Source organism: Parasteatoda tepidariorum, chromosome X2 (assembly GCF_043381705.1).
Source record: "Parasteatoda tepidariorum isolate YZ-2023 chromosome X2, CAS_Ptep_4.0, whole genome shotgun sequence".
Taxonomy (NCBI): Eukaryota; Metazoa; Arthropoda; class Arachnida; order Araneae; family Theridiidae; genus Parasteatoda; species Parasteatoda tepidariorum.
The window spans coordinates 48,317,598-48,342,777 of record NC_092215.1 but is presented as its reverse complement, the minus strand read 5'-3'; the positions used below and the strand labels follow the sequence as shown (position 1 = coordinate 48,342,777).

Below are 25,180 nucleotides of genomic sequence, written 5' to 3'. Positions count from 1 at the left end.
CGCCCACATGTTGCGCGGACTGTTAGAGACTTCTGTTCAGCACAACGCATGCAACTTCTTCCTTGGCCTGCTTATTCGCCGGATATGTCGCCTATTGAGCACGTGTGGGATATGGTTGGTCGGCGTCTCACTCGTGATCCGCGTCCTGCAGTTTCCAAAGACGAACTTTGGTTGCGCATACAAGCGATATGGAATTCTCTTCCTCAAGCAGATATTCAACATCTGTTTGACTCCATGCCACGTCGTATAGCAGCACTTATTGCAGCGCGTGGTGGCTGCACCAAATACTGATTTCGGACGCTTAATTTGTTTCTTTTGTTTTGAAAATTTCATCATTTATTTGTATCAGTACAAGTCGTTTCTGCATTAAATTTCATTTGATTCTGATGATTCTTTCATGGTGTTGCATTTTCTACAAACAGCAGTTTATATTACGTCTTAGCTGGCTTTGAAGTGAAAATTAATTATTCTATTGCATCAAGCCATTCGATTACATTCGATCCAAACCAGCAGCTAGTTAAATGAAATTTTTTTGTGTAAAAATTTGACAAAAAACATGCGTCACTTTACGTTCTTCGGGGGGCGCTATGATAAGGGTTCAGTTTAAAAGAATGTTTCGAATCCGCCAGAAGGAGAGGATGACGATAGAAGCCATCATTTACCTTGTCTATTTTTTCAGTAGCCAGTCACGCGTTCACACCGCTTTATTTGGCATTACTTTTAGGTGTAACTAATGGTATTGGCATGGAATAAAGGTTAGAAGCAAGTTGTGAAATTATGGTATTCTGAATTTTTAGCTTATGTATTCATTGAAAAAAATATATAATGTGAATGATAGTTTATAGATAATTCTAAATAACTTATAATTCATTAGTATGAAATATTTTTCTTTTTTTATGTAACCGTCGTTGAACAACCGATCCAGTTTTTTTCGGTTTACGACTACTAATGTTCAAGTCCATAGCCTTGTATTTTTGAACCCAATCCAGAAGACAAGGGATCTCCTGGATCAAGAATTGGGATAAATATGCCTTCGTGGAGGACATTTTAATGGAACTAACCCGCATTTGCGTTTCATGGAGAGGAAGACCACGAGAACCACCCACGATTAGCCAGACAGCAAGGGGATTCTAATCCATGACCCGTCTACCACTGAGGATATTTTCAAGTGAGAACTGTGGTCGGTGCAAGCCTGGGTGCGGAATTCGTATCAACCTGCCATCGCTGGGATTCGAACATGTTTCACCTCATAGGACGGGGAACTCTCTATCCCCTGAGCCATCGCGGAGCGTGTCAAATAATAGTTACTGATAAAGTATCATGCAAAAATAATGCTTCGCGCGCAGGTCGTCGGGCTACCGAAGCGGGGGAACCATCCCCTCCGCAGAGGATCAAAATTGTGATGGCATGTCTTCGGATCATCCTCAGAGATGTTTCCCAGACCGTCGCCAATAGCCCATTGTGCAGCTCTAGTGCGACGTAAATGAACAACAAAAACAAAAATAATGCATTTTGTCACTTATTAGGTATTTTGTTTTTAGTTTTACACATCATGCACCATCTAATTATGGAGAGAATTTAAGCTGTAATACTGTCACAAAATCAAAATATTTTTTAAAATCAGAAACTGCCTAAGTATTAGTAATTAGTTTGATACGAATAATATTTTTTTACCACTTTTCAATCATATTTGTTACAATAAGTAAATGGCCTATATCTATGTTGACTAGCAGCGAATGTGTTAACATTCCTTCAATTTCATAATGCAGAGAAAATTAAACCTTTTCATCTTCTTCACCGCTCATAACTTTGTCTTCTTCTTCATCTTCAATGATAACATCTTCAGAGAGACCTTCGGATATTCCACGCTCTTTAGCATCCTCCAAGTAGCTTAAAATATCGATTTTTGATGCTCCTTCAAAGAATGACTTTTGATTTGATTCTAATGATGTTAGACCTAAATCTAAATGATAATAAAATACTTTAAGATAATAACTCAATCAAGATAAATGACAAAGAAACATACATTTTTAAACATGTTAATTTGAAATAAAAATTTGGAATTCTTATAACTTAAAATAAAAATTTGGAATTCATGAAGTTCAGAAAATAGATTTTAGAATATTCCTGAAAGAAAGAAGATTTTTGTTTCGATTCTAGTGATGTTAAATCCAAATTTAAATGATGATAAAATTCTAATAAATAATAACTCTATTAGGAATTTAAATTACTAAGGAACATATCTTTTTAATCAAGTTATTCTAAAGTTTCGAAAATAAAAATTTGGTATTCATAAAGCTTGAAATGTTGATATTTGATGCTCTTTCTAATGATGTCAAACCTAAATCTAAATGATTATAAAATACTTTTAAATAATAACTCAATTAGGAGACTAAATTACAAAGAAACATTTGCAGTCTACGCTCTTTATTAGTCTCGTTTGGGATACAATGTTATTCAAGTGTTCAATAAAACGTCCGAACTGAATCGTTTATTCCAATATAGCGACCACAATTTTCTTTTATTTCCTTAATTTCAAGAAAAAATATCCAGAAGCAGATTTTAAACATATTTGAGCTTTCTAAACAAATATTTTCCTACCGACATTGAATAAATGAATAACAAAAATCAAAATGAAACCATTTAAATCTCTATTTATTTCCATGCTACCGTTCAATAAAGGTGAAACATCTTGAATTTTCTATGAAATGACAGGACTATCTATTTTTTTTTTTATCCTAGGTGGTCTTTCGTATAATCTATGGCCAAAAATAAAATGAAATATAAATAACTTTTTCATCATTAAGAAATAGAAATGTATATAGCATCTCTTGTACGCATTCTCTGTCATGTTTTGTACCCTCTCTTCATAGCACGTGGAAATGTATTTTACCGTGATTTGCCCCTCTCGGTCACTGTGGTTTTCTTGTTCTCTTTTTTATCTTTTTTCTCTTTCAGCTACTGTAGTTTTTCTCGTTTGGTTTCTTATCTTTTGTTTTTCCATTTTTCGTTGGCAACTTTACGTTTTGTTTATCAAAACACTTTGGTTTTTTTTCATTCACGTCTGGCAAATTTTTAAAATGGGCCCCTGCTTTGGAAGAACTTGAAACATGTTGACCATTATTTACCTTCGATGAATTTTTTGAGCGAATGAAGTTTTTTAATCAAGTAATATCATACAGCTACTGTTTCTTGGGATTATTTATTTATATAAGTGAATGTTAAATGCTAGCATTAAGGTAATTCTAATTTGTTTGGATTATAATTTTTTCTTCTTTTCAAAGCGAAATAAGAAACAGTCTAATAAAATGGCTTCTAGAATATTAAAAATAATTTTTAAAATTTAAGTAGGCAGAAAAGTATATCGTTTCAATATTTATTCATCTAACTTAATTAACAAAATTTCAATTAAAAAAAATGTCTATAAAATAAATAATCAAAATATGTGTTCCTTTTTTTAAGTTTAATAGTTATTTTTCTTCATTTAAATTTATTTTCAATATTTTTTTAAACAGCTAAAAATTCCATTTTCATAAAATGCTTTAAACTGAAATTAATTCAATTTATACTGTTGAAAATTTCATTTATTGTGTACCTCAATAATGTTTCTTTTTTTTTAAAAAAAATAATTAAAGCTAAATACAAAGCTCGAACAAAGAATATACAAAGGATAAGAAGGCTAGTTTCGATAGACATAATGTAAATCTGCCCTCCAAGGCATATTAAGGTCCCTGTGTGTAAAGGAAAAAGCAACGCTTAGGGGCACAGCAGCAGAGGTTTTAGAGACGGATTTTCCGCCTCCTTACTATTACTGGGGAGTATATGTTTATTGATTTCACTGCATGTTTGCACTATTTATAAAGAGTACTGTGCAAAGATTGAGAACTAATTTAGATTATGAATGTTGATTAAATCTGCTAACATATATTTTGAGATAGAAGGAAAGCGTGCGTGTAGAATTGTAGGTGACTGTCACTCTGTTTAGGACATATGACGCTCTTCTGTATTTCTGCACCCAGCATTAGTTACTATTTCTATATTCTTTGGTAGCCTTCTTCTTAGATGTACCATTTTCACCTTTCGTTATTCTTCTAATTTGTCAAAAATATTTTTAAAAATTTCAACGAGGCAGTTTCATATAATTTCCAAATCTCGATCAGTTTGAAAATCAAGACAGAGTATCGCACGCAGCACCCCACGTTAGTTACGGATTTCTATTGGGAATACAAATTAGTTCGGTCCGTTTTCAAAAGATGGCTCTGCTGTTATGAATGTTATATAGTGACAGCTGGTTTCGGTGGTTTCAGAGAGGTTAAGCATCTGTCAATAATATGCAGTTTATATCGCTTTAAGTTTCATACAAACACCCTGTTTTTTACTTTGTTGAATACGTCAAATTTTGCGGTAACGAAGCAGCATTTGCGGGAGGTTTTATGTTTCTGCTTTAATTGGAAGAAAAGTGCAGTTGAAGAGCATCGAATGCTTGTAGAAGTTTGTGGTAACAATGCTTCAACTGATAAATCATGTAGGGAATGGTTTCGACGTTTCAAGAATGGTGAATGGTGTTGTATACTATGAGCTGCTACAATCTGGTGATTCCATTACGGGTGATCGGTATAGGCTACAATTGATTTGTTTGAGCCGTGCATTACGAGAAAAACGGCCGTAATACGAGCAAGGACATGGCAAAGTTATTCTTCTGCATAATAACGGTATTATTTGGAAAAGCTCAAGTGGGATATTTCACCACACCCGCTGTATTCCGTGGACATTGCTCCTTCTGATTACTGGTTATTCAGACGGATACAGCATGATTTGTCAGGTCAACAGTTCACTTTTTTCGCATGAATCGAAAATTGGCTCCTAACTTGGATCGCCTCAAAACACGAGACATTTTTTCGAGATGGAATTCGAAAATTGCCTGAGAAGTGGGAAAAAGTAGAAGCCAGCGATGGACAGTACTTTGATTAATCTGTTCATTCATTTTGCTCTGAAGTAAATTCATTTTTGACCACAAAAAAATGGACCGAGCTAATTTGTACTCCCAATATATTCTTTGGTAGCTTTCCTCTTTTTAGATGTGTTGCTTTCTACTTTTGTTATACTTTTAGATTGTCAAAAATATTTTTAAAAATGTCAATGATGCAGTTTCATATAGTTTCCAAATCTCAATCAGTTTGAAAATCAAGACAGAGAGAATAACATATTTCCTATGCCTGTGGCTATCCACACGCTAATGATGGTTAAAAGTTTTTCCAAAGGTTTTGTGATGCACAAGCCGATTCAATCATCAATAGTGCCAGCGGAAATAAATTTTTCGTAAGAATTAGTTTTTACTTTCATATGAGAATTTAAAATTAAAAAAAGAAAGATTCTTTCCTCTTGTTTTAGTCCCAAGACTTCACTATTCTGAATAAATTATCTTATATTTTAATTCTACTCTTAGTATCTATTATTATTATTAAAAGAGATATGTGTCATCTCCCTTTCTCGATTCTTGTATATTTTTAATCAAGCTTGCACCCTTTATTATTATAATTAATTTTTAACATAAAATAAAATCAGTAAATTCGAAAGAAGTACTTAAAGACAATATTCTAATGAAAAAACTTATCAATGCAATTTTTCTTCTTTTTATGTTATGAAGCTTTAAAAATATTTAAATATCATCTCAAACGAATTTATTTTAAAAAAAGAATTTCTTACAAAATTAAAGTGTTTTTTGAAAACAACTCTTTTAATGCAATAAAAAAACTTTTATGAATTGATTTAAATAAAGTAACTAAGTTATTATATTATCAATTAGTAAATAAACTAAATTATATAAAATTACATGTAAAGTAATATATTTATAATAAAATAATTACGAGTTATATAATCAGTAAATAAAATTAATAATTTAACATTTTCGAAAATAATGGTGGAGGTCAATAGCAGTAACAGGCATAACAGTCTAATAATGAACTATGTAATTTACTTACGTTTTGTACTGGAAATATCATTCAGTTCTTCATAAATTGGATCTAAATTTTCGTAATTGTTTTCTAAATTACCATCATCAGTGTCACGATTTTCTTTGGATTCTTTTTCATTCAGATCGGTAGATGGCAGCATCATAGTAAGACTCTCACAAGATTCATTTTTTGCAAGGTCTTCTATAGGAACATAAAATGTAGATTTACACGAAGAAGGAACCTGGAAAAAACAAGAAAATTTAACATTGTATCAGATGGTAAATAGTAACAATTTTACCAGGGGAAAAAAAAAATTTGAATCCTAACAACCCTTCCCCCAATAACAAGTGATGTGTAAAGAACCACAAGCTTACTAAAATCAGAATAGACCCTAAAACCCTCATATTTCGAGACCTAAATTGAACTAAAAATGTTTTAGATAATCGATTACAAAAAATTTATGAAATTTTATCTTTGAGTGCTATTGAATCACTTATTTTGGTTATATATTTGCTTCATCATCGAAATAAAATTTTTTTCTACTCGTAATCATTCTAAATGTTAAAAAAGTTAGAAAAACAGTAGTTTGTAAAGGAATAACTTTGTAACAAATAAATACAATTCCTCAAAATTTTAACGATGGCGTAAATTCTAGATTCTGGCGAAAAATCAATCAGAAATAATCACCCGGAAGCCTCTTTATTCTTTTTCACCATTAATTAACTGTTCTCACTGAATGCGATTTTTTCGCAGGTGAATGAGAACCAGATTGGTGGAAAATATTTACCCATAAAAAACCCGCCAATCAGATTCCGTTCGTATGCGAAAAAAATCGCATCCAGGGAGAAAAGGTTCTTTATGCCACCTGCCTACCCCAATAAATGGTTTAAAAGCCATTCACACTGCATGCGATTCATGTATCCTCGATTGTTGTCAAGAGAGAATGAGAACCTGATTGGTGAAATATATTCTCCCGCTAAAAACTAACCAATCAGGTCATAAAACTGGGTGTGAAATGGCGAAATAGTAAAATATTCTTAACAAATGAACATTGTTAGCAAAACCTAGGTGGTAGTAGACGTAATTTATTTACGCAGAACTAGAACTGCACAAAGGGCAATTTTATAACTGTCTTTGAACAGCTGACATAATTTTGAGTTTACGACTACCAATGTTCAACTCCGTAGCCTTGTAATTCTAGAAGGTAGTGGAACTCCTGGATCAAGTTTTGGGAGTAAAAAAGTTTGCTTTCGTGGTAGACTTTTTGATGGAGCAAATCAGCATTTGCTTTACATGGAGAGGAAAGCACAAAAAACCTCCCACAGTAAGCTTGACAACAAAGGGACGCACAATGGGCTATTGGCGACTGCCAGGGAAATATTCCCGAGGACGATGCCATTAAAAATTTGATCCTCTGCAGAGGGTATGGCTTTGCTAGTCCGACGACCTGGGCTCAAAGTCGAGCACTTTACAGCATAACGAGAAACTGTCAATCCTTTCGCAGGTTGATCAAAGTGGTCACCCAACCTGCCAATGATCCTGAACTTGAGTGAAACCTAAGAATTTTAAACTGTATATTGAGAAGATACTCCTATACTGTAGTGAATACTGTAAAAAAATATATTGAGAAAATACTCCTATACTGTAGTGAAATTAAGCATGATAGGCATGATTTTGGAATTTTTCTAAAAAGGGAGATCATTTATTTCAATTCAGAGGTGATAAAAAATAAGGAATGATAAAAACGGTGAACTAAAAATTGAAAAACAGAATTAAAAAGGAGGAAAACATAAAGTATATTTTCTCTTAATCTAATTTCTTGAAATCCACTCAATTGGCCACCAAATTAACTATCTATAGTTTGCTTAACATCCATTTTTATGTTCTAAAAATTATTCCACAATGTTTTTCATTTTCTGTCAATTTTATTAAGAAGTATTTTACTTTACAAATGGAAATTTCTTAACTTGAGCATTGCAATTCAATTTTAAATAAACACCTTTATTAACAAAAGGGGCCGAATGAAGTAATATTAATAGAATTATTTTGAATCATAAGAATTAACAAAATAATAATAGTTTTAATAGTTACCTTTTCTTCCGAGGGAAAATCAAAAGAAAAGTTTAGTTGGGTGGGTGAGTCAGGTAATGACCGACTATTTCTTCCACAAAACAAAAAAGGATTTTGATCCTTGATATTTTCAAAAGATGAAGACCGTATCAATGCATGGATTTGTTCGTCTGTCTCTGAAAAATAAATTCTAAAATTAATATATATTCTGAAATATTTCAAATGATATTTATAGCAATTCATCTTAAGGAGAAAAAAAAGAACAATCATGACAAAAATTTCAAAGATATTTTTATTGTATTTATGGTATGCTAATTTCATAGGCTGTTGGATTGGAGCGATGACTGATCGATCTCACCAATCTCCGGGCTAACCCAACTTTCTTCTTTCCTTCTCAATTATGGCAGAAATTTTAAAGATATATTTATTGTATTTAAGTTATAATATAATGGACTGTTGGATTAGTACGGAAACTGATCGATCTCACCAACCTCCGGGCTAACCCAACTTTCTTCTTTCCTTCTCAATTATGGCAGAAATTTTAAAGATATATTTATTGTATTTAAGGTATAATATAATAGACTGTTGGATTAGAGCGATGACTGATCGATCCCACCTACCTCCGGGCTAACCCAACTCTCTTCTTTCCTTCTCAATTATGGCAGAAATTTTAAAGATATATTTATTGTATTTAAGGTATAATATAATAGACTGTTGGATTAGTGCGAAAACTGATCGATCCCACCAACCTCCGGGCTAACCCAACTTTCTTCTTTCCCTCTTCAATTATGGCGGAAATTTTAAAGATATATTTATTGTATTTAAGGTATAATATAATAGACTGTTGGATTAGAGCGATGACTGATCGATCCCACCTACCTCCGGGCTAACCCAACTTTCTTCTTTCCTTCTCAATTATGGCAGAAATTTTAAAGATGTGTTTATTGTATTTAAGGTATAATATAATAGACTGTTGGATTAGAGCAATGACTGCTCGATCCCACCAACCTCCGGGTTAACTCAACTTTCTTCTTTCCTTCTCAATCATGGCAAAAATTTTAAAGATATCTTATTGTATTTAAGATAAGCTAATTTAATAGAATGTTGAATTAGAGCGATGGCTGATTGATCCCACCAACCTTCGGGCTAACCCAACATTCCTCTTCATGGGTTTGACAACAAACGAAGGTCCCGACGCTTGATCTTCAAGGTTGAGTACAAAATTAACCAAGTAGTCTGATATGACCAATAATAAGATGAAATAGGATGGTTTCGAAAATTGTAATTGAAAATACTTTGCATCACAATGTTAATAGCAAAATTGAATAACTCCCCCCCCTTTTTTTAGGAACTTTTTAGAGCATATAAAGCTTCCCAAAATTTTTATTCGATTTATTTCATTTGATTTAACAGGTTGCCATTTAGTTATTTTTGTTTCAATCTTAATTGATACTTATTTAAAAGTATCAAGAAAGAGCTTTTGAAATTTAAATACACTTTTGTTTAGACTTTAAACGAAAATATCAAAAACTTTTTAAGCGAATTAAAAATTTTTTGCACACAATAATACAATTCGTTCATCAAACGATAGTTCCATAAAAATATAATTTTTAATAATTATATTTTAAAATTCTATTTCTTGAAAGTCGAGAAAATTTGAATAGTAAGGTTTAAAAATTCAATGATCAAATTTTGCATTTCACCATATAATGGTAAAAAAACAAAATTCAACCGAAATTAATAAAATAGTTCTCAAGAAATCGAATTTTAAATGTACGATTTTTTTATGATTTGATTACTCAGAAAATATTTAACCGATTACGTTTAAATTCTATATTTTGTTACATAAAATTGCGTTTATAAGAACTAGATAAAATGTTTTATCCCTTACTATTCAAAATTAAATAAAATAAAATAAAAAAATATTAAAATAAAAAAATATTTAATAAAATGAAAAAATATTAAATAAAATGAAAAAATATTAAGTAAAATGAAAAAATAATAAAAAAATATTAAATAAAATGAAAAAATAATAAGAAAAATATTAAATAAAAAAAAAAAATATTAATACGTATTTCTTGCGAGGAATTATTTTCGGGCAAACAAATTTTATAATTCTTTGCAAAATTTTGAATTCGCTTAAAAAGTTCATGAAATCTGTTGAAATACGCAAAAATAAGCAACTAAGGTGCCCGCTTTGGACAACTTAATATTAAGGTGTCCAAATTTTCGACTGTTCTCTTAACCAAACTAATGGGACCATATTTCCCAGACTGTGGCAACTTACCATATTTTAAGGGCCAAGAATCCAAATCATTAAAATAAAAAATAAAAAAAATAAAAAAGAAAGAGGAAGAAAAAAAAGGTATTCAGAGAAAGTTCGTTTTTGTGTCTTTCGTAATTTAAAACATTGTTTGCACTAATTAATTAACATATGTAAGGATAATTTACATATCCTTTTAAACAATTAAGATTGAGTCTTAGTTCGTGAAAATCAGATCATTAGGTTCAAAAGTTATTCAGGGTGTTCCGCACGGTACTTACATTGCATGTATTTACGTACACTGTTAGTCGTATCTTACATAGATTTGATAACCAGAATTCGTACTGTTATCGCAAGTTATAGTTACTCTTACTCATGATTACTATTACTTTTCAGATTATAATTACTGCTAATTGTTATAACTTAATCTCAAATTTTTTTATTAGCTGTGATCAAGTTGACATGTAATCATTACTTATTTGATTGCTTTTAACTTTAAATATTGTTCCTTGTAGTACATGCATGATTACTTTTAATCCTGATATTTCCTTATCATATATTTTGATTCGCTGTAACTATGATTGCATATAATCATAAATTTTGATTCCCTGCAATCATGATTACCTGTAACCTTTGTTTTGCTATGTAATCATGACTACACGTATCTAGAGATCATAATTTCTTGTTATGGTGATTAAAAGCAATTAATTACATAGTAGTAATTATCTGTAGTCAATAACAGTGTTCGTCGATTGCTGTAATAAACGACTAACAGCAGCCAGCATTTAAGGACTAATTCTTCTTCATTTAAAAACTCAGGCTCTAATTGCGTTGTTTATTTTAATACAAGTGGTCACTTTTTTCCGTGATAGATGGTCAAGATCAGAATTTCTTTTCAGGGGGTTGGTTAGACCTACTTACATTATTTTAAATAATAATAAACAGAAGATTCGTGAAATTTAAACAATCAGTTAACGTTTATGTGAAAGTTTACAGAATTTAACGCGTTTACAAGACTTAGTCCATTTTATGCATGTATTAATTTGGCTTAGTCCATTTTATTTTGTATTACAAACAGCGGACAATATACATATTACTTACAAATGTTATGAATTCATACAAGTTTTAATGAAGCCAGCAATGAAATAAAATGGTAAACTTAGTCCAATAAATTAGATGATCAAAGCTAGTATGGACAAAAAGAAAAGAGTGCATGCTATATTGAAAAAAATAATGAAGACTAGCATTTCTGAACTGATAACAAAATTCAAAACTGATATGAGCAGATTACAATTTCAACATTAGACAGCAATATCATGTATACTAAAATTGTTAAGAAAGCTTTCAGCATTTCAAAATGTTAAGTTTGCAAACTTGCCACAGAAATTCAAGTAAATCATCTTGGAGGTTCAAGAAAACAAGTTTTTTCATGAATTAGAATTTTGCATTTAAGAAAAAAAGAAAAAAAAAAGCGAGAGAGAGAGAATCTAGTTCCCCCCCCCCCATGAAATTTCATAGTGTTAAAATGATCATGAGCCAGCTGCGATTTAGACTCAATTTTAACAAATATTAGATCAACTTTAAATCCCACCAGAATCGACACTTTCGGATGGTCCCACAGTGAAATATCAATTTTTTCCCCCTTTTAAACAAAATCATAGCTATGAGCAATTTTAAATATAAATCGTGATCATTTTATGAGACTGGTCACGGCTGAGAAGGCTACAGATTGAGAAGGCTGTTATTAAGCGAGCAGGTGACCAAGAAGTCTTAATGGGTATGGATATACCTGGTGCAAGGACTCTGTTTATTATTTTGAAAGATAAATTAAATATAACACTTTATTATATTTTAAAAGATGTAATTTCTTTTACTTTACGTCATGTCTGTTAACATTGATAATTTTTCTTATAAAATTCAAATCGATGTATTATTAATATTGTTGTTGTTGTCATCGTAAGCCATTAAAGCAAGGGCTGCTATTGCCCTTGCTTCAATTGGTGTCATCTACGGCCAAGAATTCGACTTCTGCCACACCCATACGTCACACCCTTTCATAGGATGGACCTATTCATTCATCCACAGATAGTAATTGTGACCTGAAACAGAGATTGATCAATCTCCAATTCAGTATCCCCAGGGGTTTAATTTGTTATAGGAACATGGAGGACTTTGTGACCGGACAGATTTAATGTGCATCAGTCACCATTTACTACACGGGGATTCTTTGGCTTACTGGATGCGAACTCTCGTTCCCACGAACGTGAGTCCTGAGCCCTGCCAACCAGCATATCCCGGCCATTATTATTAAGATTGTAAAAGATTAATATAATTTCTCTTTATCAAATACAAGAGCAAATATCAGAGGTAAATCTTTAATTACGTTTTACAGTGCTTTATAATAAAACAATAGTTGAAAATTTTTTTACAATGATAACAGACTTGAAAAAAAAAAATTTAAAACCATTAAGCAATGCTTTTTAAATTCAAAACTATTTACTTAATGTATAGTAGGACTCTAAAGTTACAATTAATTCCAATTTACATTATTGTGTGCTAAAATTTTAGTGGTTTAATTTTATTAAACATGTGAGTGACAATTTTCAACAAATCAGACAAAAATATAACAAGTAAATTTTTTTTAAATATAAATTATTCGAAAAGCATCAAAATAATATGAAAGAGTTATATATGTTTAATTATTTTCAAAAATTATATTAGTCTAACAATTTTATTTATTTATAGGTTAATTTTGAAAATGACGTAAAAAAACAAGGCAAAATGATTTAGAAAAGTATTTTTACCTACAACATTGTAAAATTTTAAAATAGTATTTATTATTTTTAAAAATAAACTAAGCTTTTTTTTCATTTTCAGTTTATGTAAAAAAAAAAACATATATTGCGAAGTCACAGTAGTTATAAAAATAGCATATTATTCGCAAAAAACATAATTTTATCTTACGATGGACTAGCTGGGTGGCGCAGTTGGTTTGTCGTCGGTCTTCTGAGCCCAAGTCTGCGGGTTCGATCCCCAGCCCAGACACCGGATTTTCGGGATGCAGAAAATCCTCAGTAGCCATGTTGTATGATTAAGCGGCATGTTAAAAGATCCCTGGAGTGCCTTATTGACTCATGGCATCTCCGGCAAAATTAAATTCCTAGTGCACTTTAGCATCCAAATAGAGTCTCGGTGCTGCCATCTAGTGTGGCAGAAACTGGACGTCCAAATTAACATGACCAACGGTATCTCACCCATTGTGGTGGTCCTGAAAGAGTGGATACCACCTCTGGAGAACGCACTAGGTCCGCTTATCGGCAAGACCGATTGTGCAGCTCATTGGAAATAAAAAGAAAAAAAATATTACGATGGAGCCTTTGAAAAGCAACCTTATTATAACCATACTCTATTCTAACAGACAGGGTTAGTCCTGCGGCGTCACCAACGACACCTCCCCCAACCAAAACTTGAAATGGAAGCGAAGTTGGACATCGTGTTTTCTGTTGAAGCTGAAGTGACGTAAATTTTTTGCTTAGTTTTAATATTAAATCACTTAATTTTAAATAAAATTATTTGTAATCTTTTCACAATTTTCTATTTTTTTTAAGTATTTGCTGTTTAACCAAATAAGGCATATCCAACATTTTCCTGGTATAACAATATTTTTTTTTGGAACTGTGCTTAGGTGCAGAAATAATACAGTCAAACCCCGCTATAGTGAACCTCCAAGGGACCGAAATTTCTGTTCACTATATCCGGGAGTTCACTATATCCGTTCAGCAAACAGTTTTAACTAACGATTCTTAACTCCTTTTTATTATACATTATTTAAATAAATGACCAATAAAATGAAATACAAAAATAACTGAAAAATAATACGTAAGAACAAAAAATGTGTTAACTTGCTTTTATTTTTATTACTCTTCGTTTTGCGTACAAAAAAAGTTAGTGATCTTTAGCTGATGCAGGGAAAAATTTGTCCATACATCTGCCTGGGTTGGCCTTTGTTTAGGAATGGAAAAGTGAGATAAAAGAAGCAAACCAGAAAAAATGCTTATCGCTACATTCCACTCTTATGGATGGTCTTAAAAATCAGCATAAGTATTTATTTTGAAGTACACATTTCAAAATTATTTTTAAAATATGAAGAAAAAATTCACTCAAAGACAGAAAAAAGTTCATTATATCCAACTTCCTCACTTTTTTAGTTCACTATATCCACAAAAAATAACATTATACGTGTATAGCAAGGCACCGGATCGAACATTTCGTTCACTATATCGGGAGTTCACTATAAACCGTGTTCACTATAGCGGGGTTTGACTGTATTAACAACTTTTTTAAGCAAATTTTTTCAACATTAACCTTTCTCTAAAGTTACTTTCTTACAGTTAGCTCAATTAGTTTCAAAAATATGACTAAAAACACAAAAAGGGAAATTACTACTAAGGGGTCCGAAATTTGGGAATTTGGGGACCATCTTTCCCAGATTGCGTTGGAAGGCAGATTTACATATTTCCCAGAAGTATGTTAAAAAAAAGTGTTGTTTATTCAGAGGAAGTTCTCTTTTGCATCCGATTTCGTCACTTAATTAAGTAATTAGCATAATTGAGTTCACCCCCAGGAATCATAAAGATGGACATTTAGTACGTGAAAATCAACTCATTAGAACAGAGGTAAATAAGGTTAATATATTTTTTAAAATTTTTTTTTTGCGTACTGTACATAAAAATATCAGAAAAATTTCTAACAAATAAAATTTTAGAACTCATCCAAATCTAAAATATACAAATTTGTTTTTAACTCCTCAAGGATTAAGGGGTCAAAATACCCTCAGGACAATTATTATTATTATTTTTGTTAATATAATCAAAACAAACACCCTTTTAATTGAATTACGTGCACACTTTAATTATATGACTCAATTAACTTTAATTAAATGACCAATTAAATTTTTAGTTTTTAAATCTTAAAAGCTGCAAGATACTGCATTTTATAATTTTTTTTAGCATTTTNAATTTGGACGAAATTGGAAACAAAAATTAAAACATATCAATTGCACAAATACATCATGCTGTAAAAATATGTATTATTAAAATTTTATTAATTTTTAGAACGCTTATTCAAAACACAATTTTATGAAGTATATTAAGTTAAAAAATAATTACTTTAAAGTTCTAACTTCAAGATCAAGAGAAAAAAAAATCCCTAAGGATTCAAATGGCATGGATATACATAAAAATCATGCACTGGAAAAAGTTTTGTTTTTGCTGTAAAAATCACTGTCTTTTTGCCAAACAACATTAAGAAAGAAGGAAGTCTAGGTAGACTATTTCTGGATATGAAACTTCTATGTAAGAAATGAATTGTTTTTCTCCTTACTTTTGCCTATATTTGGTTAATGTGACACCTTAAAATTAACTTACAAAATTTAATATAATTAATCTTAATATAGTATCAAATTATTTAAGACTTCCTTATAAGATAAACAAAGGCAATTCATCTGTGTAAGAAAAAAATCCTGCCACATGAAGCATGAGTTTCATCAAAATTAATTTAAACGCATTACCCAAAAACATATAAATACTTAACTACGACTTAAATTCCTTCTTCTTTTTATTGTTATTACTATCATTTATTATGATTATTATCATCACATGAAGTTGTCGGCATTCAAGTATGAATATTTATAAAATTTAAATCCTATAAAAGTAGGCTATCGTTGAGAATAAATAACATTCAGCTGTCAATCAACACTGTCATTTAACTTTTATTTCTTTCAAAAATAAAACCATGTTGTTTCTTTTACTTGTTTTCAAAATAATAATTTTTATAATTACACTTATATCTCGGTACAGGCATAGGCCATTATTAAAAACTATAAAATAATACTACAGAAAGAATGGTATAACCGACGGTCAAGCAAAGTTGTTGTTTAATGACAAATATTTGAAATAAGTCAAAACTACTGTGAGTGATGTCACTGTAAGCTCTTAGTGATCTCGACTGGTTTTATTTTATCAGTGGCTATGGTTTGAGGCGGATCGCACAGTAGTCCATTCGCCCAGCTGTCATGTCAAATTGCTACCGGATGTAATGAGTGTGAACTTAATTAGCTGTCAAGAGAGAACCTACTCCAGTGCTCTGTTAGCTCAACTCATTAAAATCACATTAATCTTTAATCAAGGGGAGTAAGGTCATTAATTATAACTCGAGATTTTTCCTTTCTTAAGATAGGGATTATTCTCCCTACAGGGATCCAGGATTATTTTTTATTAAAATTATATCTTTGTAATACATTAATCCTGATATTATCGGGGTGTTCTTTAAGACGCTTAAACTGTTTTACTTAAGAAAAAAATATTATATAGTTTTTGAAAAGCAAGGAAAAACGGTAACAATAATATTTATATTAAAAATCATTAAGATTGCCATATAAATAACGAAATAAAAAAAAATTATAAACTATTAATTACGATTGTAAAATAATTTATGTAATTTTAAAAATAATATTCTTTGAAATGTCAAAATTAGATTATTGTATACTTTTATTTTAACAGACAAACGCGATACTTGTAAAATAAAAAAAATAAATAAATAAAAAAAGGATAAAACATTCTCGTAATAGAACATAGTAGGTCAGAAAGATGCTGGAGGTTAAGGCTCGAAAGTTTCATTACCAACGGTGTGAGGGACACGTGAAAGCAGCATTGCTCACTAGCCGTCTATTCTTCTAAAACAATCTAGCACTGGACATCAAGTTAAAACCGGTAATCGAATATACTGGACTACGGGGCCAGTGGTTGTAGGTTTGAATCCCACCGTAGACATGGATGTAACTTTCTCTCTCTCTGTGTTCTATGTCCTTTCTTCTGTGTGAATGTAACCCACCCTATAAACGGGTTTGTGGTAGTATGACGTGGGCGACGCTATTCCACCGCCGTGGCTTAGCCAGGTGGCTTGCCCACTGGGCAACGATAAGAGAGTAGTAATTCTGGCATTTCCGAGGCCAAGGGGAAATAGACCCAAGTGACCGCCATTAAAAGAAAAAAAAACTATAAGATTTTTCTTCTAAATACGAGGGTTGTAAATTAAATAGTGGCAACTTAACCTTTAAACTCACAGAAGGACGGGTATGCGCAAATTAGATATGGGAGCTGTGAGGTGGGGCTGTTGTCGATGTGTAGAGTGCAAAAAAAAGTCGATTAGCTTAGAAGGGTAGTTGTTTTGTGGCGTTAAAGTGAGGAGTTTCGTTTCCATCGCTCTAAAGCATGTTTTCAAAAGGTGATCAGCGGTCGTGGCTTACAATCGAGGTTGCCCGTGGCAAAAATGCAACAGAATGCTATCGAGGATTAGTGGAAGCCTTTGGAGCAAATGCTTTACCATATAGGACAGTAGCACGATGGATTCAAGCATCTCGTCTTTTTTCGTCATTAAGCCTTTTCACAACATGCTTTAGAGCGATGGAAACGAAACTCCTCACTTTAACGCCACGCAACAACTACCCTTCTAAGCAAATCGACTGTTTTTTGCACTCTACACATCGACAACAGCGCCACCTCACCGCACCCATACCCTATTTACGCATGCGCGCCCTTTTGTGAGTTTCAAGGTTAAGTTGCCACTATTTAATTTACAACCCTCGTATGTAAATGTTAACGTAACTAATATAGTATATCAATGATTTTTTTATGATTACACAAATGTTTCTTATTTTGCATACTATTATATCTTATTATAATTCAAACCGTTCATAAAAATTTATTTAGAAAGATTAGCAAAGGAAAAAAAAATGACGCATGATATTTCCTTCCTTCTTTTTTTTTTAGATTATTCATTCCATCTAAGGAAATTGTGTGCGGATTTTTTATACAGAGTTTATAGATCTTTTTGATACGAAAAAAGTAATATTCTTTAATAGCCAGTAAGAGTCTTCAGAGAATATAGCTTTTTCATACATATATTATATAAAGTCATCTTGAAATATGTTATCAGTTACGATAATAGACGCATTCGACTCCATAGGGTTTAATAATGCTGTGATCATTTTGTATTCGCTCAAAATATCACAATTTCGATTGATATTAGTATTTAACTAAAAAGTAATTTTAACTAGACTGTATTTTTTTTTAAAAAATAATCTTAGAATAAGCTATTACTTACATTAATAGATTGATTTAAGTGGACTGGTGAAAGCAATTGAAGGGGGAAATGGTTTCTTTTGCAATAAAAAAACTAATAAAGCAAATAAAATTGAACCAGATCAAAATATCATTCCACATAAGACCAATATATGGGAATACAAAAATGACCACAAGCTATACCCTGAATAAGGAAGCTGGTCACTTATCCGGCACATTAGCTGACCGACACCCCGTCAACAGTCATCGAAAAAATATGTCTAATAGCCTGATTGCCTCTAATAGTTACACAACTCTCACGTCCTTATCAGTGTCCTTATCAATATCACTCACTCTTGCATCGAGGCACGCTTGAGCTCATCGATGGTCGTTGGAGCTGCAATTGAGGATCCAAGGTCAACCTATACGTGTTCGATGGGATTAATGTCAGGGGATATAGTAGGTCACTCCAATCGTTGAATATCCTACAAATAGAAGCAGTCGCCCACCAATTAAGCCCTGTCTGAACTGGTGTATGAATAAGGTTGAAATTTGGTTCATATGCTCCGCCGAAAAGTTTCAAATAGGGTACCAGAATCTCGTCCCAGTCAGAGTCCCTCTATCTAACACACGAAAGTCGGTCCCTCGACTATAGTGGTCCTTTTCAACAATGGTCTATATCGACTCCCGAATTCTCTCCAGATGAGAACACGTCTCGAGTCGCTGTCCAGACTTAATCACGAACAATCACTTAAAAGAACCTGCCACAATCATCCTCTGTCCAAGACAAGTGTTTTCGGCACCATGCTTGACGGTTTTGTGATTCGCGGTCAAAGGGAAGCAGACTACAGGGTGTCTAACCTATAGGCCGCCAGCATTAAGTCTTTGGGCAACTGTTTTCCGTTACTTTTGCAATATACAGGCTGCTTTAACATTTTTTTCCTGTCGTACTCCTTTTGCATTTTCTACACAACCATCTTTATTTTAAGTCTTATTGTTTTTCCGCATCAAAGAAAATTGTAATGTGAAGTAGAACGCCCAGAACAGCGGCAGCGCTTACAATATTTTAATACAATATAGAGAGATTGTGATTCCTTTTGTGATTGTCCTATTTGTGATTCCTTTCGTATAAATTTTCATGGTATTCTTACATAGTAGCTAACTGTTTCGAGAACGTAACATAGCAATTACTTGCCAAAGAAAAGCCTGGGTAATAAATGGAAGGGCCTTATCAGCCATTTAAAGCATTCCAATATAGTAGCTAACTGTTTTGAGAACGTAACATAGCGATGACTTGGCAAAAATAAAAACCTGGGCAATAAATGGAAGGGTCTCATTAACCATTCAAAGCCTGTCGACCCCGCACTGTGAAGTATCAACTGTCCCAACTTTCCAGGGATTTTAAACTTTAACTGACTACCAGGGGCCATGTTACAAGTGTTTCTTCCACATTCTTCCTCCATTTCGACATTTCACTTCCCTTGCAAGGTGCCAACGGCCTTAAATGGCTTCTTCTATCCTCACCATTTTGGATTTTACGTGAAGTTTTTAATTTGTGTTTTCTCGATATTTTTGATCATAAACTTTTGATAATATAGTATTTTTAGACAACACAATATGTTTATAAAAAATAGAAAATAGAGGGGTCGTTTTAGTAAATAAGGATAAATAGCCCTCGATGATTTTTAGAACTTCATGAAATTTTACTCAAAACTTTAAAGCAGTAAAATGATATTTATGACTTTGAGTAAGCAATTTAAAACTACACGTTTCTCAGTTTTTAGGTTTTTTTCTTTAAATCTAATTTTATTACAGTTTAAAGTGATGAAAACTGATTTGTATGACACTAAAAAATTCCTTTAACGCCAATTGTATGAAAACAAAGATATTTATAAAAAAAATTCTAAACAGGCAACTGTTTAACTACCTCTCAAAACTGCTGGTTGCAGAATTGGCATAAATTTGTCAGAAAAAATTAATCTAAAATTAAGTTTTCTATCTGAAATTATGCTGGGTTTTGTATTTTACACATGTATAAAAATATACTGCCAAATAGAGTCTATCACCAGTTTATTTATGAGAATTAAACAAAGAAGATTAAAGGCATATTTCTTCTCACAGTTGAGTTCAGTCAAGGGAAGAAAGGCATATAACGTTTCTTTTAACTGGTAGGTCACCATTCTGTTTAGTATCTAATAATAATGTACACATTAGAAAGTCTACAAAACAAGTTTTTTTCCCTCTGACAAATCAGGAAAATTAACTCACAGAATTACTTCTAAGAGGTGACCCATCGTGTTCATTTCAGGGTCCAAGGGAGACGCTAATAAATAAAGTTGCTCTTCATTAGCACTACAGCCTAGCTAAGGCTTTATCAGTCCTCCAGGCAGTATGATACTACTGGAGTTAGTAAAAAACAATCCGAACTAGTATCTTATAATTTTTGAAAATATCTACTTTTCTCAATTCATTTTTGCAGTAATATTTGCTTTCAAGTTTAAATCAGAACCTTGATCTTTCATTTAGTATTTTATGATAACATGCATATAGATCCAAGTACAGGAGGTTTATAATTAAAGTTTCGGTTTAAAAAACCGATAATTTTAAAACTACTCCTCAGAGTGACCTGATATTTTAGCAGAACAATCGTGAGGCAATGGAATTTTGTTTGGCGAAGTTAAAAATAGTTCCAAACATAGTGAAAAATGGTTCCAAAATCTGTCGATAGATGGCGCTGTCAATGTTAAGTCTGGAGGTATGCAAATTACTCTGCCATAAAAATGCAGAGCATCAGCTCTTTGCTCGCATGCTTCATCATGACTCTGACTATGAAGGACCACGCTCTGCTTTTGAACCTTTTTTATAAGAACGATGAGTGTACTATGGATGAGACAGCTATTCGGAAGTTTCAGACATTATAATCCATAAAGTCGGGTCGGATAATCACAAACGGTCTGCGAAAAATTATTGCTAAAAATCAAAGAGGTCGGTTTATTTGACGTGACGTAGAGGAAGGAAAACAATTTTCTGCTGCAGCATTACAGGAACAGATGAGCAATGATACTGAAATCAGTAGTGCAGTTGCCACCCACTGACCTGGAAGCACATGAATCTTTTGCACTACGATTGTTTGTTCAGATAGGAGTAGACAACGAATGGCCATGGAACATTCTGTGGTCTAACAAAGCCACACGTTCCCCCGACTTAAACCGGTGTGTGATTTCTGACTTTGAGAGTACCTGGAGAATGTTGTTTAAAGCGAAGGGCACATCGAACAACTTATGCCATAATGATCAGTAAGATGCTTGTTCCATGAAGCTCTTTTCTTCTTTTTTTGGCATTATCACCGTGTTCTTGTTGTTTCTAATGCCACTTGTCAATATCAGCAAGCCTGTTTGGTGAAACTAAGCGAATTTAAAGCAAATAATGTTTTTTTTTTGTTTTTTAGTGGCGCCATCTATGTTCAAAGAATACAACTTAAGTCACAAACTCTTCACAACCCGTTTATAGGGCGAACCCATTCATACACCATTCATTCGTTCATTGCTGTCACTGTAAACACGTTCTCTCGTCTTTTCGCTAATAAATTTTTAGTAAATCCCTGAACTCTATTGCTTTCTTTTGGCTAACAACATCTCTGTGTGTAACGAATCATTTTTGGTCTTTCCCCTGTCATTACCCTGACAGCGTCATCTGTGGGTAGATTTTGTAATTATTTTTTCCTCAGCCAAACAAACTTCCATTGCCTTACGATTTTTATGCTAAAATATCAGGTCATTCTGACGAATAGTTTTAAAATTATTGATTTTTGAAATCGGAACTTTATAACCACCCTGTATATTTCAAAGCGGTTTTAGCAATTTATAAACATTCTTTAAAGTCGAAATATGAATGAAAACGACATAGAAGAGTATTCTTAAGCTGCTTTAGAAAATCGAAATTATAGGACATTTCAGATTTTAATCAACAAATATATTGAAAATAAAAACTTTTTTTCCTTTTTTCTTCTCACGAAGTTTTCGAAAATATTTTACTAAAAAGAAGATTTTTTTCCCTTCGTAAATCAAAAATTTTACCCGAAAGATTATTGTGAATTTCGGTATAATATACAAAATTCAGCTGCAGGTAATATTTTAAATGTTTTAAGATACATAAATCTAATTTCAAGGTAGAATATTAATGTTAAAAATATTTCGTTTTTCAGACAGCTTAAATAATTTCTTTTCGAATTAATAATTTCTTAAATAATTTCTTTTCGAATTAGTAATTTCTTAAATAATTTCTTTTCAAATCAAAATTTTCAAATTAAACTATTTTTCTCTTCATTAAAGCACATCCATCAATAAGTTTGGATTTATCGAACTTTTTTCTTACTAAATAAATAGTTTTCATGCATGAGATAATTCCTTTTTTTAATTTAGCTTGTAATTCATAAAAAATTAAACGCATTTTACTTTAAATTCTTTGGGAAAATACACGCATTTTTTTTTCCATCGCTGAATGACGTTAAAAATTGTTTTATGCCAAACCAGTGGCAACAAGTCTGCTAACCATATCCAACACCTCGTAATTTAATCTATCACAGCTTTTTTAAATTAACTCCCAAGACAGACACAACAAGACATTGTATTTTAGGATTATATATTTCAGTTTTGCAAATTAAAGAATTTTTCTTCATAAGAATGTTTAAATAGGTTCTAGTTTTTGCTTAGTGCCGACCGGCCTGTGTAGGGGTTGGGGAACTGCCCTTGTTTCAGAAAGGTTCTGGGTTCGAATCCCGGGCAAGGCATAGATGTTCTCTGCATTATCTGTCCTTACTGTGGGAGAACATTGGCCCACCTAATATGGTGCCCCTGAAAGAGAGGCCAACAAATTGTCCTATAAGTGCCTAAATTAACGAAAAAAATGTAAACACCGGTGGACATTGAAAAAAATAAAGTTTTTGCATAATTGTTTATCCTAAAATTGAATTCTACTTTACAAAAAAGAATATTTAGAAACTTTTAAGTTTTCTAAACTACATAGTTCAAAAACTCTCTTAAGGTGATTTAAATGATCTTCAAAAATATTAGGAAAAACAATAATATAATAAAGAAGAGCCAGGTTCCTCATTCGCCCGCAATTGTGACAGAGCTTCTAAAACCAAAATTTCCAGATTAGCAAGCGGTCACGCAAAAAGTCTCTCGTTTTTCGAAGGCAGGAGAATCTTGGAGGTCTGCTCCAAATGTCAAACTGAGCAGGCCTCTCCCGTACACATCCTGGACTGTTTGGGATTTTCCAGCGAGAACATATACTTATCCCCTCTTCTGGTCCTCGATTTTCTTAGGGTCAATGGTCTGATGGACTTTGCCTGACTTCTTCAGGCATTGGAGGATAAGCCACAACAACTACATAATGAAATAATTAGTTGCAAAATTTATGTTTTGTGCGCATTCCTGGAAAGATACTTGAAGTATTCTTCCACGCAGGATTCATTCATTCATCAGGGTCATATTAGATTCATCCAAATAACACACTATTTATATATGAGAGTTTCTATAAGGAGTAATGGCTAAATAGTAATTTTCATCTTTTTTACTGGTGTCAAGGAATTTAATAGTTTGTTTGTACTCTTGTTGTTGAGAAGTCGTACCCTTAGAGGTTCAATTTTAACTGTCCTTTCTTAAAATTTCCTGAAATCATTTCATTATTTTTGGATTTGTGATTTTCTGTCAACATGATTTTGAAAATGTAACGTTCTATTATCATATTCAGTTTCGAGAATATTTGAAAAATTATTTTCAGTCTTTCTATTCAAATTTTTAACTCCACTCTCTTCTCTATTCATATTCCTTTTCTAAATTTATTTTGCTTACAATTTTGACAATTTTATTTTTCTTGTTTACATTTATGTCCAAAACTTTATTTTATTTAACACCAATGCAATGTGATTTAGAATTTTTTTCTTTTTCTTTATTAATGATTTTATTTTCGTTATCATTATTATTATTTTGGCAATTTCTAACCTGAATTTCAGGCGTAATGTATAACGGCAGATCTCTTTTATGATCAGAAAAAGTGATAAATTTTCTCTGATTCTGCATTACCACCCTTTTCACATAATCAATTACCAATTAAAATCCGATACAAGCTTTCAAACTTCAGATGGCATAAGATAAGTCAGTATTTAAGAAAAAAAAAACTCAACTGATTTAGTTATGTTTTCAATCTTTAGATTTAAACTGCAAGGTTGGTTAAGTAGCAAATTTCCTTAACATTTATAAAATTTTTCTCTTATTTTTGGACACTTAATTTTTCAAAAATATATTTAAAGTCCTACCTACATTTATAAAGACAGTATTTTTTCACGAACGTGTATTTGTTTCCTTTAAAGTCCTAAATTTTATGTTGTACATAATACTATTATTAGTGAGTTTTGTTGTAAGTCACTTTTTTGTTTTTGTGCTGGATTGATTCACACAATTAAAAAATTCGGAAATTTGGTTTGTTTTTGCAATTTTAACCTCAATGATAAGTATTAGTGATTTGGAAAATCATTAAAGCTAATTGGAGCTGTTCTTAAAAATTTCAACTAAAGAATTAAAATTTTAACAGATGTTAGTGTATAACTATAATGCTGATCCCATAATGAATGTTTGAAACTTTTTTGAAGATTTTGTTATGACTCTGATTTTGATGCCTGTTTCAAAGTTTGTAGAACTAAATTCCTTTTCTGATAAATATAAATATGTTGAAAAATATTTTACATATATTCTTTAATATATATATATATA

At 31.9% G+C, this 25,180-nt stretch overlaps 1 protein-coding gene and 1 long non-coding RNA gene across 2 annotated transcripts in view; both read right to left on the bottom strand.

Moving 5' to 3' along the window:
* The window catches only part of LOC107449499 (rhoGEF domain-containing protein gxcJ), a gene marked incomplete in the record, with an annotated part of 107,274 nt that overhangs the window by 12,002 nt on the left and 70,092 nt on the right, over positions 1–25,180 (bottom strand). Inside the window, 3 exon segments of the mRNA XM_071188164.1 lie at positions 1,782–1,963; positions 5,982–6,195; positions 8,046–8,200. Of these exon segments, the coding sequence (XP_071044265.1) occupies positions 1,782–1,963; positions 5,982–6,195; positions 8,046–8,200 (551 nt within the window).
* LOC139427221 (uncharacterized) overlaps positions 1–25,180 on the bottom strand; it is a 423,254-nt gene that overhangs the window by 363,975 nt on the left and 34,099 nt on the right. The gene's annotated exons all lie outside the window — the stretch shown is intronic.